This window comes from Lissotriton helveticus, chromosome 9 (assembly GCF_964261635.1).
Source record: "Lissotriton helveticus chromosome 9, aLisHel1.1, whole genome shotgun sequence".
In the NCBI taxonomy this organism is placed as follows: domain Eukaryota; kingdom Metazoa; phylum Chordata; class Amphibia; order Caudata; family Salamandridae; genus Lissotriton; species Lissotriton helveticus.
Window position 1 is genome coordinate 1,080,666,320 of NC_136070.1, and position 16,217 is coordinate 1,080,682,536.

Below are 16,217 nucleotides of genomic sequence, written 5' to 3' on the forward strand. Positions count from 1 at the left end.
TTACTGGCAAAGGACAAGCCTTTGGTGTCACTGGCAGTCCTCATTTTTACTCCATATACTGTTGAAAGTTCTTGAGCTAATTGGCACAATACTATATGAGCAAAATGTCAATTCTTGTGTAACAACTCACATTATTCAGATACAAAGTGTCCAATTCATTTGTACTTTAGCCACCACTTCATTTGCGTAAGTGTTCCTGCCCACTTGATCGTGGATATCATTACTGTATATATATATATATATACATACACACACACACAAAAGAAGTGTTCTAAACAGTCTCAAGATTCTGCAAAAAAGTCCATTTGCACATAAATATTGCTGCCAATTTATTATCCATGCAAGCTTATTATTTTCTGTAAATGCATCAAGGAAATGTTTGTAAGGGCTTAGTACTGCTCTGTAAATGCATCAAGGAAGTGTGATACTCATCTAGCAGATATTTCTTCACCTATGTAACAGTGATCGCTAACTTTTTCCCCAAATGAATCAGTTGATCATTTGTACCAATCTCCCCCAACTGTCACATGTGCTCGGTCTTCACTACGCAAAAAACTGAGATTATTGCATTGAGCCCTGTTCTTCTGACATCTTTTACTAGTCTCCAAAAATGGACTAGTAAACCTCGATTTAAAAACCTCCATGTATGGTATACATAACCCTGTCAACAACTGGCTGGTTACAGTCTTTCTTTCACATAGTACTCCAGCTTCAGCCCAGCATTCATTATCACCAACTCCTACCTTGGATCCAATCGTACTAATGCCCCAATCAAGGAAAGAATGTCAAATGGAAGAAATGACGGATGGCAATTGGCTATTGCTGACTCAGGCATCTGTGATTTCAGAAGTCAATCACTTAGGAGCATTTGACTCCATAGTGTTATAACAGTATTGATGGATGGCACATTGGGTTGTATTAAATCCTTTGTAGGGGACATATTGCAAGGAAATGGTGGTCTGTAATTTTTTAGTAGTCCTCGTGCTGATATCTAGGCCTTATCTGTATCGCAAACCACATTTTATATTGTGGTCTGAAAAGTGCATGCGGTTCCATTGCAAGACTTTACTGTCACTCATATGCTTGGCACATGTATTCAACTGACTTCAGGATGGCTTTTCTGATAAATGTTTATCTTGCCTTAGTAAACTAAGTTTGAGACTAGCGCTTAATTGGAGGTGGTTTGTAATTGTGTCCCTAATAACTTAATTGCTGGTATTAAAGCCTGTTTCCTGCCTTTGATTTTCAAACAATTTATAGGTATCATGAACTAAACATTTAAAGCTTTTTATGACATTTAATGAGTTTGAGAGGACTCGAATAATTGTAAAAGTTCATGTTGATGCCACACAAAATGGTTTCACCATTTTTTTTTTTACTGTACTCGATTTTCTCTTGCCCCCTTGATCGCCAAACTGGGGTGGACAGGAGCCTAGTGTACATGAGATTTGACTATAGTAAGCCTTTATGCAGGAATCTCAAGTCTCTAATCAAGCATTGTGCCCCAAACAGCCATTCATGTTCAACAGTCAATACGTATTTGAAGTACAAATAAACTACTGGAGGTGTTTCAACATTTAGATAACTTTAAACCGCCATTACTGTCCAGGATGGCCGGCTCTCACCAGGTAGTTAGGAAACTTCTATTAAAACGCATATTTCATTTTCCAACTGTGGGTAGTTAAGCGCCATTATTTGTATACTTTTTTGAGTGGGCTCATTCAGTCTCGGTACTGACGAAAATGTTATGAAGTTTCTGAGTGGATGTATGCAAGTGGGTCTTATAGGGTACATTCCAGCTGCCCACAGGTGAGAATTCAGATCAAGCTACTTCTGCTGAAAGGGTGCTGCAAAATACTGTATGGTGGGTTAAGGGTAAGCAGATATGCCTTCTCAACTGAAGGTTGGTAAGCTCTTAATCTTCTCTGTGTGCAGAACCCCCTTTGTAAGGCCACTGAGTCCTATTTTGACCCTATTACCTGAAATTTCAGAAATTGTTCCTTTGTTTAAATTTGGTCAGCTTCCTGCTTCTATTTTAAACATAACTGACTGGTCTGTGCATTATTGCTGTTCATTGCCTGATTGCGACAACCTGTAGCTAAAAAGATTGCTGATGTTAGCTTTTAAGAATTATTGACTATCGTATATGGAATGAGTGGATGTGGAAATTCTGGTAAGCAGTGGCTACTTTCCTCTAAAACAGTGGTTGTGCATCGCAACCTCCCTGGTAGCCTTAGTCTTTTTTCTTTCTTAAAATCTACCTGATCTGTTTGAAATATAGGTGGTGTTTGTGTGCTGATAGTGCCTCAAGCACCTGAAATCAAAGAGGGTCGGGTGACTAAATTGATAACTTTCAGTAGAAAACCTGTAAACGTAAAGGACCTATGACTAACCACTGTAATGAAAAGCAGAGCCAGAACCGATGTGCAAATGTGAATCTGAAGCATTAGTCTCAAGAAGGGAAATGTCAGACACCCATCACTACAGAATGTGGGTGAGAGCCAGCAAGGATGTAGGCCTTGAATCCTCTACCTAGTCGATGAGAGTAGTAGGCTTCCTTCGCTAGCAGTGCTTTCCAGGCTTCCACGATGAGATGTGTTCATTAAGTTGCCCTTTGCTTGTATTGTAATGTTGTTTCTTTCTTTCACTTTTTATTGATTCCCCTTTTAGTGGGAATACAATGTACAAAATATGCATCATTGATATGTTCCAAGATTATTTCATCATTATAAAGGTTACTAGTGCTCATGGAAGGTGTCCTAATATAAATATTTGCGCACTAGCTGTTTTCAGTTGGAGTTTGTTGCTCTTAGGTACCCACTTATTTCTGATGAGATCTAGTGGTTAGCCTATGATGGTTATGTTTAGTTTAAGTAACTGTTTCATGTTTACACTTTGATTTATTTTTTTACCTGTTTCATGCAATTTTCTCTCTCTGCATGTAGCCATGTTTATTTAGATCTGGTTCTTCTATTTATTCACATTCACTAGACAAATGAAGTCTCCAGCAATCACAGCAACCTTGGAAGGAAAGAACAAAACATTGTATTTACCTGTGAGTAATCTTTTTTTTTTTTCCAAAACAAAATATTGTGAGTGTATGATATATTTTGACTTCAGCTTAAACAAACTGCTTTTGTCTACAGACTGTAGCTTCAATTGAAGAACGGACGAGACCTAATCTCTCCAAGACATTGAAAGGTAACATTTGAGTGAAACAAACACAAAGCTTTATGTCCGGAAGCAGAAAATGGAGCAGTTTATATGTTTAAAATACTCTATTTAGGTGTTTTCATTCTTTTTTTTACATGTCTCGTGTCAAAGTTTCTGGTCTGTTGGAGGGGGTTATGTGTAAGACTTAAGTGGGTGGGACATTGTCAAGTGTGACTATAAGGTTTGGAAGTATGTATATACTCTGTGGTGACTTAGACAGTCTCATCTGGGTTTTATTAAAAAGTTTTCCTGATATGACCTATCTCTGCATACACGCTAAAAAATGTTATACTCCAAGCAAACAAATACTGTCTTTAGCTAAAATTGGTACTTTACTGAAACACTAGGACTACTCATAAAAGGAATAGGGTGCTGTGCAGAAAGTGTACATACATTTTAAGGTATTGAGCCGAGTGGCTTAGAGAGAGGGCTAATGTGTTACTAATACGTTGTATTAAGCCACAACTCTCATGCCCTTGCATGTTTCTCCTACAACTCATTGAAAACTGGAACATTTCTGAAGATGTATATTTGTTATGCTTACAAAAAGGGGGTGATGATGGACAGAGTATCTGAGTTAATCAGAACACTCCTACCCAGTCAACAGATCAGGGCTTGATCCATCACCGTTTTTTAGCTCACTGCACCATCCCAGTTCAGAACCTGGCTATATGCAAATTAGTCTGTCCCTGGCCCAGTGCATCATGGGAACAGGGCAGACCAAACTACCAAGCCAATTCTTCACTGGAAAGGAAACAAGCTTCCGGGGACCGGTTTCTGGCATTACAGCCGTCTTCGGCCCGGCTTGCTTGAATCCTGATGGTGCAATGAGCAAGGGACTCATGTCTGAGCATACCCTTCCACACTCATGGTGGCCAAAATAATTACAAAAAGGGGGTGGTGATGGACAGAGTATCTGAGTTAATCAGAACACTCCTACCCAGTCAACAGATCAGGGCTTGATCCATCACCGTAATTTGCATATAGCCAGGTTCTGAACTGGGATGGTGCAGTGAGCTAAAAAACGGTGTTGGATCTAGCCCTGATCTCTTGACTGGGTGAGAGTATTCTGCTTAATTCAGAAACTCTGTCCATCACCACCCCTTGTTGTTAAATATTTTGTCCACCCTAAGCGTGGAAGGGTATACTCAGATGTGAGTCCCTTGCTCATTGCACCATCAGGATTCAAGCAAGCCGGGCCGACGACGGCTGAAATGCCAGAAACCGGTCCCCGGAAGCTTGTTTCCTTCCCAGTGTAAGAATTGGCTTGGTAGTTTGGTGTGCCCTGTTCCCATCATGCACTGGGACAGGAACAGACTAATTTGCATATAGCCAGGTTCTGAACTGGGATGGTGCAGTGAGCTCAAAAACGGTGTTGGATCTAGCCCTGATCTCTTGACTGGGTGAGAGTATTCTGCTTAATTCAGAAACTCTGTCCATCACCACCCCTTGTTGTTAAGTATATTTGTTATGCAGCATCATCCAGGACGTTCTTTTCTTTTAATTTTTTGTCCTTTGTGTTACATAGCTTTTAACTGATCTCATTTATGAACCAATGCGCCTTTCATTCAATTTCAAAGTGTCTAAGGTTTGAGATGTTCTCTTGGCTGACCTTCACAAGTTTGCATCTTAAGCATTTGGTACTTTATCAGCGCCTACTTTGTGTAGGGATAGAATGATTGCCTATTTGATGCCATCTGTCTTAGGAGCATCATATAGCTATAGCTTCTCAGGAAAATTTTCACTTTGTTCTTGGGTGCCATGTGCCAGCAACTGGGAAGAGAGATCTGCATTAAGGTAGACAAATGCTATTGTTCAGTAAGAATGTAACAAGAAGGATACCCAACTTCAGCATTAGCCGACTTTCAGCTGAAATTGAAATGTTGCTTTAGCCAGATAGTTTTCTGTTAACATAATCAAAGCTCTATCGTTAGCCAAACCAATAGCTGCGAAGTTGTGATCCTGTGTGTGCTGGACACCATAGACACTGAGCAGAAATAACTTGGCATTGGCTGATAAAGGTTATATCATGGTAAGCTCATAATCTCTGATAAAAGGGTCCTCTATTTATTGGCCATTTGAGATTTTCTTGTCAGTGTTTTTGATGCCATTTAGGACTGTTAACCGTTTTTAATACATTTGCAATGGCACAGTTCTGATGACTTTAGATGTATGTATTCTGTTTTCTCAGGATCATTTGATAACTCTTATGTAGTGCACACAAAACAATTGTTTTAGATTTACTCATAATCTCAAATTCCTCACCATGTAAATCTCCCCATGCAGAATGGATTTGGAAACTCTTTGCAATAGCTCCTGCCCACATGCAGTGGTGCCATCAGTCACCTCTGTAACACTATCCCTCCTGCAGACATGATGACATCCAGTGCATATAGGTGCCTACCCTCTGTGCTGGCATCATTTCTTCTTTTTCTGTGCCGTTCGATCGGGATCTAGACTATGACACTATTAATTGCTGTATTAATGAAATTTGTTGTCCAAACCGTTTGGCAGTGTACAGGGATGTAACACATAAAACAACAGGATTTAAACTATGTTGCAAACAAATGTCAGTTACAGCTCAGACATGTCTGACTTTGGTATCTCCACACCAACATGATTCCAAGTCCTGTGACAAATGATCCAAGATACAGCTGGAAACCACCACAGTGCAGGAAGCGAAACTCTGCCACCGAACAGAAGAATTGGGGTCTGTCCCTTCCCAATGCCTCTCCTGTTCGTGTTGAAGTCGAGGGACACATTGAAAAGGAAATACAAGAAAAATATACAAACCTTTTTCTATGTTTCAGTTCCAAGGGGAATTCACAGCCTACTTTCTAGAACCTGACTCTGCCTTTCAACGCTGACTCGAACCAAGTGACTAATCTGGATCTGATAAGCCTGGAGTTCCCTGGGACATCACCACCTGCAGCAAATTGCAGGTTTAATGCTGCAACTTTTCAAGCTAATCCTGGATCCATCTGGTAGGTATGTAGGTCCAGTGGATGCCAGACCGCAGAACTGGTTTCCTCCAGTAGTCTCTCTTTGCACTGATTGACCCTGCATGAAGTCAGCCCTATTAGGTGCCGGATTGTACCCCAAGGTTTCTACCTAAAGCCTACACCGGCTGCCATTGGCTGCACCCACCGGCAGCATCCATGGCTCCAGAAGCATCCAATCTTACTCTAGAATCCGCATCCATTTTCAGTTTGGGCTACCCCTATGTCTTGTTACATAATCAATAAAACCCAACCTCCAGTTGAAGAATACTTTCTTCTCTCTTTGGACAACATTTTTAGCTTTTATTCTTATACTCTCCAAAAGCTTGAGCTTGTTCAACATGATGAGAAGAAAAATTGCTTACTTCCACACCATTACACTGATGGCAGTTTATATACTGGCCTTTGCAACACCAGTAGTTCGGATACATCACTGAAATACAAACTAAATTCGGCCCTGGGGCTTCCCACTGAGGAGAGTGCATCTTTCGCATAGTAGTTTGTAGGGATTCACAATTTTACACTACCCACTGTGGGAATGAACAACTCTTTCTTGCAAGAGGACTTTCTATAGCGAATCCAGTTTCTAAATATTGTTACCAATTTGAAAGAGGAACTGGGATAATTGATTTCGGTTGAGGAGGTTAAAAAGGCTATCCAATCATTACCGAACAAAATAGTCCCTGGGCCAGATGGGTTCTTGAGTTCCTTTTACAAAGTCTTTGCTGATATTTTGTCGCCTTTCCTGACGAATGTTTTTAACTCATTTGCTGAAAAACAAATAGTCACACCAAGATTGATGGAGTTCATTCTTCACCTAATATTGACCCCCCCCCCCCAAAGACCTGTAGTCCTGTAGCTCACAAAGAACAATTGCCCTTTTAAACAGTAATGCCAAGATGTCCATCAGGATCCTGGCAGTCAGGATTAAAAACATATGGCCTACATTCATTTCACAACACCAAGCTGATTTTATTAGGGACAGACCAATTGATGACAACACCAGATGAGCCCTTAAAGTAAATGATACAGCAACTTAGAAGAACATTCAGTTACTCTCCCTCGCTAGATGCACAGAAGGTGTGTGATCAGGTTAATTGGGCATATCTCTAAGAAACTAGCATTGAAAATGCAATAGGTCTCGCCTTTGATTAAGTTAAAGCCATTTGCTTTGCTAATGGTATTGTATAGCAAAGCAAAGGGCTTTAACTTAATGAAAGGCGAGACCTATTGCTTTTTTAATGCTTGTTTAGTTATGCTTTCATTATTGTGGGCGAAAGCTAACATATTTATTAGGCGTATTATAGAACTGCATTGACACCTGTGGTGTCACTCATACATACAAAACCACCAACACACAGAGTCACTGACAGAGAAGACGGAGAGATACACAACACTAAATGTGCTACAGGCGAAGACATACGCCACTGATTCAGAATAGCGATGTACTCTCAACATGAGAAGCAGTAGGCTGACCCAAGTATGTGTTGGGATTGTACAAAACAGGCCTTTCAACAATATCCATCTGAAATGGTCGGCAGGCGGGACCTCAAACAAGGATAACAACAGTGAACAACATGTAAAAGGGACTCAATGCTGCAGCCTGCAGTGTTATCTTCTCAGGGTAAGGCATGAAGTGAATTTTCCGCATGCCAAAGAAATCTCCCACTATTCACACCCAAGCCCTGTACTATTCAAACATTAACGCCCAGGCTTATCTCAAAGGTGCTCTTCATAGGCAACAGCAGAAAAGAGATTTCAGAGTAAGACATATGTGTGCCACTTCCCATACTGCAGTGCTGCAAAGGGCGCAGGGGGAGGGTGGGGGGTTGTTAAAATATCAGTTATCCTGACTTGAAGGGAACTGGTTGTTTTGTCCAGAAATACTTTTCAGCACACATGTGCAGCACTTTACAAATCATGACTAATGACAGCGTTGATACCTCGTCGATAGGCTAAATCATGTATAGTTAATATGCAACCACCCTCCTGAATGATATGTACTCTTGCCTTTTTCTGAAGACCTACACCTCTCTATTTTAATCTTTTTTCTTCTTTCTCCATCTTGAAAATATACAACGGCCAATACTTTGCAATGTGAACCCCCCCTCCCCTTCTGACAATGCACCCTCCAACCAACCCCCACCACCCAGATACCTCCTTTCTACTGCTTAGGTGTTAGGTCGGGGAACAAATGAATGAAAAATGGCCACTTTTTGGGCAAATGCCCCATTGTCTTTTTTTTTAAAGTGCCGGTGTTTTTTTGACAAGTTCAATTTGCCTTGTGCCCACTAAAGTCCCTCGCTTTTCATGTTTGAGTGCAGAGAACGTGTGCAAGTTCCTGTGAACAGGACTGCACTGTGTATTTGAACAGCGCTTCACAGCAGTCGCGCGTCTGCGAGGAACTGAATTACTGCGTTGTGAAGCAGGGGCAAAAACCATAGGAGCCCTACAGTAGTGGGCTTCATCCAGGGTTTTAAGTGGGCCAGGTCCTGCCGATGCTCAGCGCCGGCAGTTCTAAAAAAAAAAAAAAAAAAGATGCTGAGACGGGTCCCTATCGGGCTTTCCGTTTTAGCCCACACCAAACAAATAAATCTGAACTCTGCAGCAGTGCAACTTGAAAGAGACTCGTTATGGTTCTTTTAGTGTCATCATTTCAGCACTGACGCATTTTTAATATTCTATACAACCAAGATAAAGTTGTTGAGTATTTATCTTATGCAACTAACAACCACTGGCAAAGCGGAGGACGTCTCATCTGAGCGGTCTATGGTGACTTGGGAGGCCTGTCCTGCTATTTCCTGTATCATCGCTCCCCACGCCATTAGCACCTCGGGCATTTTTGCATCTTTTCTGGTGTTCCGTATGTGCCCCTCCTCTGCTGAGCCCACTCCCTTGGATCCGTCCTCCATTTTGTCAGTAGGCGGTGCTTGCTGAGTTAACCAGGGATCACAATACGCCTATTGGCTAAAACTAGGCCCAGGACCAGGAACTGCCTGCCTTATTTTACGTTTCGGATCCCGAGGAATCAAGCCCAGTAGGCAAGCATGAGGATCCAAGGCTATTGTCCACCCCGTTATCCGGGTCAGATCCCCGAGAACCGCCCCCCAATACGTCTGGATCGTTGGATATGTCCATACCATATGCAGAAAATCTGCCTGATCATAGCGACATCTGGAGCAGTCAATGGCGTGCAGCCTCCTGGGTGAGCGGTACGTCATATGTATTATATTGTACTAGATTTGCTTAAAGCGATTGCTCACCGACACCTTCCGTACACTCCCATGTATCTTTTCCCAGTCTCGCGTCGTGACCTCCTGTGGACACACCTGCTGCCATTTTTCTTCTTTTTTTAGGGGGGCGTTCTTTTTATCGGCCCTCAACGCCCTATAGAGGTGGGTAACACATTTGCGCTGCTATTCACTCAGTTATGTCCAAGATAAGAACAACGCACTCAAGGGTCGGGACGGATGAGCAATGGAGGCCGGCCCTTCCAGAATGCCCCATACACTCACCCCCCCCCCCGTCGGGTACTCCAGGTAGGGGAAATTATGAGTGCGCCTCCTGCAATATGTTTTTTTTAATAACAGCATCTCCCTGTCTGCGCTACTGACAGTCTCTCTCCACATCACGAGCTCCCACCATGCAACAGACCAACTGTGGAGTCACCCGTGGTTAAAGTCCAGCCAAGACGCTCCATTTTGCAGTTCTCAAGGTTAATTGCAACCCAAAAGAGAGATGCCAAGCGCCCGCGACGACAGCGCGAGCTCCTGAGCGCGGCGCGTGCGCCGTCCATCTTTACCTTTCGTGCTCTAGTGACAGGATATAAACATTAAAGAACAAGAACAATGCTGTGCAAGGGATTGATGCTGGTGGATGGATGGAGGAGGCGGGTGTTAGCGTGCGCTTGCTGCACAGTGACAGCAGTCTCCAGGAGCTGCGCTGTGACTAGCTAACTGTAGCCGGGCTGTCAGCTTGTTAGAGGAAAACTTCAACCGGGGTTGGAGAAGCACACTGTGGCTTGCTAAGGGACAGGGGAGGATGTTGACAGCTTTGAGCCTTTTGAAGGAGACAAAAAACCCATTGTTAGACGGACCGGGAGGGTCGGCCGAGGATAAGGGGAGAGGTCTCCGGGGAGATCCGTCTCCAGCAATCGTACAGACAAATAACTTCCCCCCCACTGACGTACACCACACAAGGATAAGGTTCAACGTTACTTTATAAGCAATTCTTTAAGTACGGGGAGGTGGTACAAGGAGGTCTGGACTCCGGGGTCCCCTCTATTCTAGTCTCTTGGTTGGGTAAGGTGGGTAGCGGGACAGTCTCGTTACCACTCTGGGGGATGTGGTGGTAGATGAATTAGCTCACAATCCTCGAGCTCGGCGTTCTAGATGATCGGGCCGCGGCGGAGCCAGCAGGTCCCGGGATGGTTGAAGGTAGTGACGGTCCGCGGCGGAGCCAGCAGGTCCCGATGAAGATGGGTGCAGAGAGCCGCGGCAGCGCCAGCAGGCAGATCGGTAGTTCGCAAGGCAGGGCTACGGCAGCGCCAGTAGTCCGTCAAGGATGAGTTCTTCACTGCGTCTCTCGACTCCAGGATACAACTGCCTTCCTGCTCTGGAGCTGCGCCAGTTATAGGTCTGGCGCCCTTTGATGTCCGGACCCTCGCACTGGGAGGTCGGGAGGTCCGGGATGAGGGAGTCCAGACACCCAGCAGGGGGGTGGAGCCAGCGCCTGGGGGAGCTGGGGGCGATCGGCACCTGGCGGGGGAGAGCCATCGACACCTCTTTCTCCCATTGACCTGCCAAGTAGTCTGCTCACCTCCTGGGTGGATGGTGGTGCCGGGATGTCGGGGCCTGGCCAGGCCCAGGGCTAGGGTTGGTGCGTGTCCAAGATGGCGCCCAGGCCGGGCGAGAGGGCCGGTAGGGAATCGGGCCCACGATGTGGAGATGTTCAGGGGCAGGGGCCCTATAGGAGACGGGAAACGGGTGGTTGTTGCGTGTAACGCCTGAGGAGCGGGGCTCGGGCCTGGTCGTGCGGGGAGGGAGCAAGCCTTACACGTGGCCTGTCCAACATGCGTCCCCCCCAGCTGAAGGCGGGGAGAGTCACCCATCCTCTTGGGGACTCTCCTCGTCGAGGCGGAAAAAGCGTGACAGGCCATCTGCGTTGGCGTGGTCTTGCCCGGGTCGATGTTCCACAGTGAAGTCCATCCCCTGCAGGGAGATGGACCAACGTAGTAGTTTCGGGTTTTCCCCCCGCATCTGCATTAGCCATTGCAGGGGTCGATGATCGGTCTGGACCCGGAAGTGGGTGCCGAAGAGATAAGGCCGGAGCTTTTTGAGGGCCCACACCACGGCGAAGGCCTCCCTCTCGATGGTGCTCCAGCGTTGTTCTCGGGCCAGGAGCCGTCTGCTGATGAAAGCCACTGGCTGGTCAAGTCCTTCGGGGTTCAGCTGGGAAAGGACTGCCCCAACGCCATGGTCGGAGGCATCTGTTTGGACGATAAATTCCCGACTGTAGTCGGGGGCCTGGAGCACCGGGGCGGAGCACATGGCGGCCTTCAGCTTCTCGAAGGCCGCTTGACAGTCTGGGGTCCAGTTGACCTTCTTGGGTTGGTTTTTGGATGTGAGTTCCGTGAGGGGCCCTACAATGCTGCCATAGTCCCTCACGAACCGCCGGTAGTAGCCTGTGAGTCCCAAGAAGGCGCGGACCTCGGTCTGGGTGATGGGGGGCTGCCACGACTGGATGGCAGCGATCTTGAGTTGCAAAGGGGCCACCAGACCGCTTCCCACCTGGTGCCCGAGATAGGTCACGGACCCCTGGCCAATTTGGCATTTGCTGGCCTTGATCGTGAGGCCAGCTCGTTGGAGGGCCTGTAGCACCTCTCGGAGGTGGTGGAGGTGGTCGGACCAGTGGCGGCTGTACACAGCGATATCGTCCAGGTAGGCGGCGCTGAATTCTTCGAGTCCTGCCAGGACCTGGTTCACTAGCCGCTGAAATGTTGCTGGGGCATTCTTCATGCCGAATGGCATGACCTTGAAGTGATAGTGGCCATCAGGAGTGGAGAATGCAGATCGTTCTTGGGCCCGGGGTGTGAGACCGATCTGCCAGTAGCCCGCTGTCAGGTCGAAGATGCTGAGGTAGCGGGCAGCTCCCATGCGGTCGATTAGTTCATCTGCTCGGGGGATGGGGTGTGCGTCTGTTCTGGTGACCGTATTCAAGCCCCGGTAGTCGACGCAGAACCGAAGCTCCGGCGTGGCGCCGGGGGCGGCCGTTTTGGGGACCAGTACCACTGGGCTGGCCCAGGGGCTGTCTGAGGGCTCGATGACCCCGAGCGTGAGCATCTTGGCCACCTCCTCTTGGATGCAGGCCCGTACCCGATCTGGTACGCGGTAGGCCCGATGGCGGACAGGGGGACTGTCTCCAGTGTCCACGTCGTGTAAGCACCAGGGGGTGACCCCTGGGGTGAGGGAGAACAGGGTGGCGAACTGCAGCAGGAGGTCTCGGCAGCCTTGGCGCTGTTCCAGGGTGAGGGCCTCCGAGAGTCGGACCCCGTCCACGGAGCCGTCCTTCTCCCGAGACCGTAGGAGGTCAGGGAGGGGTTCGGAGTCCTCCTCGGTTCCATTGTCGGTTGCCATCAAGAGGCTGAGCTCTGAGCGTACAAAGTGGGGTTTAAGTCTATTAGCATGGAGGACCCGGAGAGGGTTTCGTGAAGATTCCATATCGATGAGATAGGTGACAGGGCTCTTGCGCTCGATTACTTTGAAGGGCCCCGTCCATTTGTCTTGCAGGGCGCATGGTTCGGTGGGAGACATTACCCACACTTGTTGGCCGGGTTCAAATTCGATGGAGGATGCATTCTGATCGTACCACCTTTTCATGTCCTCCTGACTGGCCTCCAGGTTTGCTTTTGCCATCTCTCTGAACCGTCTGGTCTGGTTGCGGAGGGTTAGGAGGTACTTGAAAACATCTGGAGGGTTCTTTAGAGGGGGCATTTCCCAGCCCTCTTTGACTAGGCTGAGCGGCCCCCGCACCGGGTGCCCATACAAGAGTTCGAACGGGCTGAAGCCGAGGGACTTCTGGGGGACTTCTCGGTAGGCAAAGAGAAGGCACGGTAGTAGCACATCCCACTGGCGACGGAGGGGCTCTTCCAACCCCCCAATCATCCCTTTGAGCGTGCGGTTGAACCGCTCAACCAGTCCGTTTCCTTGAGGGTGATAGGGGGTCGTGAATCGGTAGGTGACCCCACACTGTTGCCAGAGGGACTTCATGTATTTTGAAATAAAGTTTGTGCCCCGGTCGCTGACGACTTCTCGGGGGAAGCCCACCCGGGAGAAGATCCCCATCAAGGCCCGGCCGACTACCGGGGCTGTCACAGTTCGCAGGGGAACAGCCTCGGGGTAGCGGGTGGCGTGGTCCACCAGTACTAGGATGAACCGATGTCCTTGTGCTGTACGGGGGTCCAGGGGTCCCACAATGTCTATCCCCACCCTCTCGAACGGGGTGGTGACCACTGGAAAAGGTTGCAGAGGGGCTTTAAGCTTGCGGCCGCTCTTCCCGCTGGCCTGGCACGTGGGGCAAGATCGGCAGTGTTGGAGTACGTCGTTCCTCATCTTGGGCCAGAAAAAGTGGGTCACCAGGCGACTGTAGGTTTTATCCTGACCCAGGTGGCCAGCCAGGGGGACATCGTGGGCCAGGTTTAGCAAGAAGTCTCTAAAGCGGAGGGGCACCACTAGTACTCGACTGGCCCCTAACTCTGCGATTCTCTGTTCGCTGTACAACAGGTCATTGTCCCAATAGACCCAATGGGTTCCGGAGGTATCCCCTGCACTCTGGGCGAGGGCTTGTTGGCGGAGTCCCTCGAGGGAGGGACAGGTCTTCTGCTCGTGGCGAAACTGTTCTTGGGTGGGCCCCCCCTCCTGACGCCACTGATCCAGGCCGGGAAGGTCCTGAGGCTGAACGAGCCCCTCGGGAGTTTGTTCTGGGGTGACGGCACGGTCGGTGTCTGGAGCGACCGGGGGAGGAGGTGCCGGCCATTCAGGTTCTTCGGGTCGGGGGATGGCACGGGCAGCCATGGACCGGGTGGTTACGCACGCCCAATCCGGGATGCCCAACATCCCTAGGTGCTCTCTCCTCTCTACGGCGGCCCACGGGGAACTCTCAAGATCATTTCCCAGGAGACAGTCTACGGGGGCATCATCTCGGACCGTCACTTCCAACATGCCGGAGACTCCTCCCCACTCGAAGGGGACGCAAGCCATCCGACATAGACTCTCCGAATTGTCGGCTGAACGGACAGGGCAGAGGACGTTCGGCAGAATCTGTTCTGGGGTCACCAGGTGACATCGGACGGCCGTTACACTGGCCCCGGTGTCACGTAGGGCTTCGGCCCGGCGTCCATTAATGTTCACCCATTGACTGTACTTCCGGGTGTTGGCGGGTAGGGGGACCCGCGGGACCATGTCTCTTCCCCCTAGGCACGCTAGCACCATGGCGGCTGGTTCCCATTCCTGGCGTTCTTGCTCACATTCCTCATGTTCTTCGTAGATTTGTTCTTCCCCCAGGGCGGCGGCAGCCATCTGGCGGGGTCTCGGAGTCTGGCTCTGTGGACAATTCGGGTCGTTGGCGTAGTGGCCGACTCGCTGGCATCGGTGACACGTGACATTGGCTCTGTATCCCGGCCGCGCCGGGGTGTTGCCCCGGGTGGCCGGGGGTGGGGTGCTGGTAGCGGGAGCGGCCGGGGCGTTGTCTCTCCCTCGTCCCTGGCCCCCTCCTCCTCCTCGGGGACGGTGCTGACCGTGGTTGTTCCGGTTCTGTTCATGGGGCCCAGTTCGGCCCACTCGGGTAATTTCCCACCGGTCAGCCTCGGCGGCAAGCTGTCGTGGATCAGTTAATTTACTGTCGAGGAGGTGCTGCCTGAGCTCGACGAAGCAGTTGTTCGATAGATGCTCCCATACCATGAGATTGAAGAGTTGCTCGTAAGTCGTTACGTTGCTTCCCTTGATCCACCCCTCGAAGGCCCGGCTGAAATAGTTGACGTATTCCACCCAAGTTGTGCCCGGGATCCGAGTGCAGTTTCGGAACCTCTGGCGGTACATTTCGGGTGTGAGCCCATAGCGGGTGAGGAGGGTAGCTTTCATGTGGTCATAGGAGGTCATCAGATGGTCTGGGAGCTGTAGCAGGGCATCGCGACCCTCATTGACGAACCTCCCCCATAGACCGGCTCCCCAGTCGCTTCGATCGATCCGGTGGGAGGTCATAGCGATCTCGTAGGCCTTGAACCATTGCTGTATGTCGTCCTCTCGGAAATATTCTCGAACGACATCCTTGGGGATGTGTACCTTCCTTTCTGTCACCCCCGGGGGGCGCGGTTGCTCGGGCACTCCTAATTCTTTGTTCTGCTTGCGTAAGTCTATCTCAGCTAGTTTGCGTTCGTGTTCGTACGCCAGTCTCTTCTCTTCAAGCTCTCTTTGTCTCTGTTTCTCTTCCCGTTCTTCTCGGAGCCGTAGATGTTCCAGATTTAGTTTTTGTTCGGCTAATTTGAGTTCGCCATCCATTTTGAGCCGGGCCATCTCTAGCTCATGTAGTCGGTTTCTTTCTCGTTCTCGGATCTCATCTTGCGAGAGACCCGTTCTTCGCTCCTCGGGAGCTGTGCTGTCTTCCTCTGCTGTTGCGAGATTTTGGTCCGGGGGTCTGACGGCCCCGGTTTCTGCCCATGACTCAATGGCGTGCTTGAAATCGTCTTTAGTATTCAGACCGGTGGTAGCGATACCTAGTTCCATGCAGAATTGTTTCAACTCACGATGGCTGTATTCTCCCAATTTCTCCATCTGGAATTTTTCGGTGGATCCGCTTTCTTTGGTTGACATTGTGGTTTTGTCGTGGGGTGAGCTACTCTCTGTACGATTACGCGTTGATTCGGATCCCGTCGCTGGCCACCAATGTTAGACGGACCGGGAGGGTCGGCCGAGGATAAGGGGAGAGGTCTCCGGGGAGATCCGTCTCCAG

The 16,217-nt window shown here is 48.7% G+C and overlaps 1 protein-coding gene across 1 annotated transcript in view; it reads left to right on the forward strand.

Annotated features, from left to right (window-relative positions):
• Positions 1-16,217, forward strand: part of LOC144783371 (NEDD8-activating enzyme E1 catalytic subunit-like) — a 182,859-nt gene that overhangs the window by 51,790 nt on the left and 114,852 nt on the right. The window contains exons 6-7 of the mRNA XM_078662377.1: positions 2,992-3,055; positions 3,147-3,201. Of these exons, the coding sequence (XP_078518503.1) occupies positions 2,992-3,055; positions 3,147-3,201 (119 nt within the window). The remainder of the gene's footprint in view (positions 1-2,991; positions 3,056-3,146; positions 3,202-16,217) is intronic.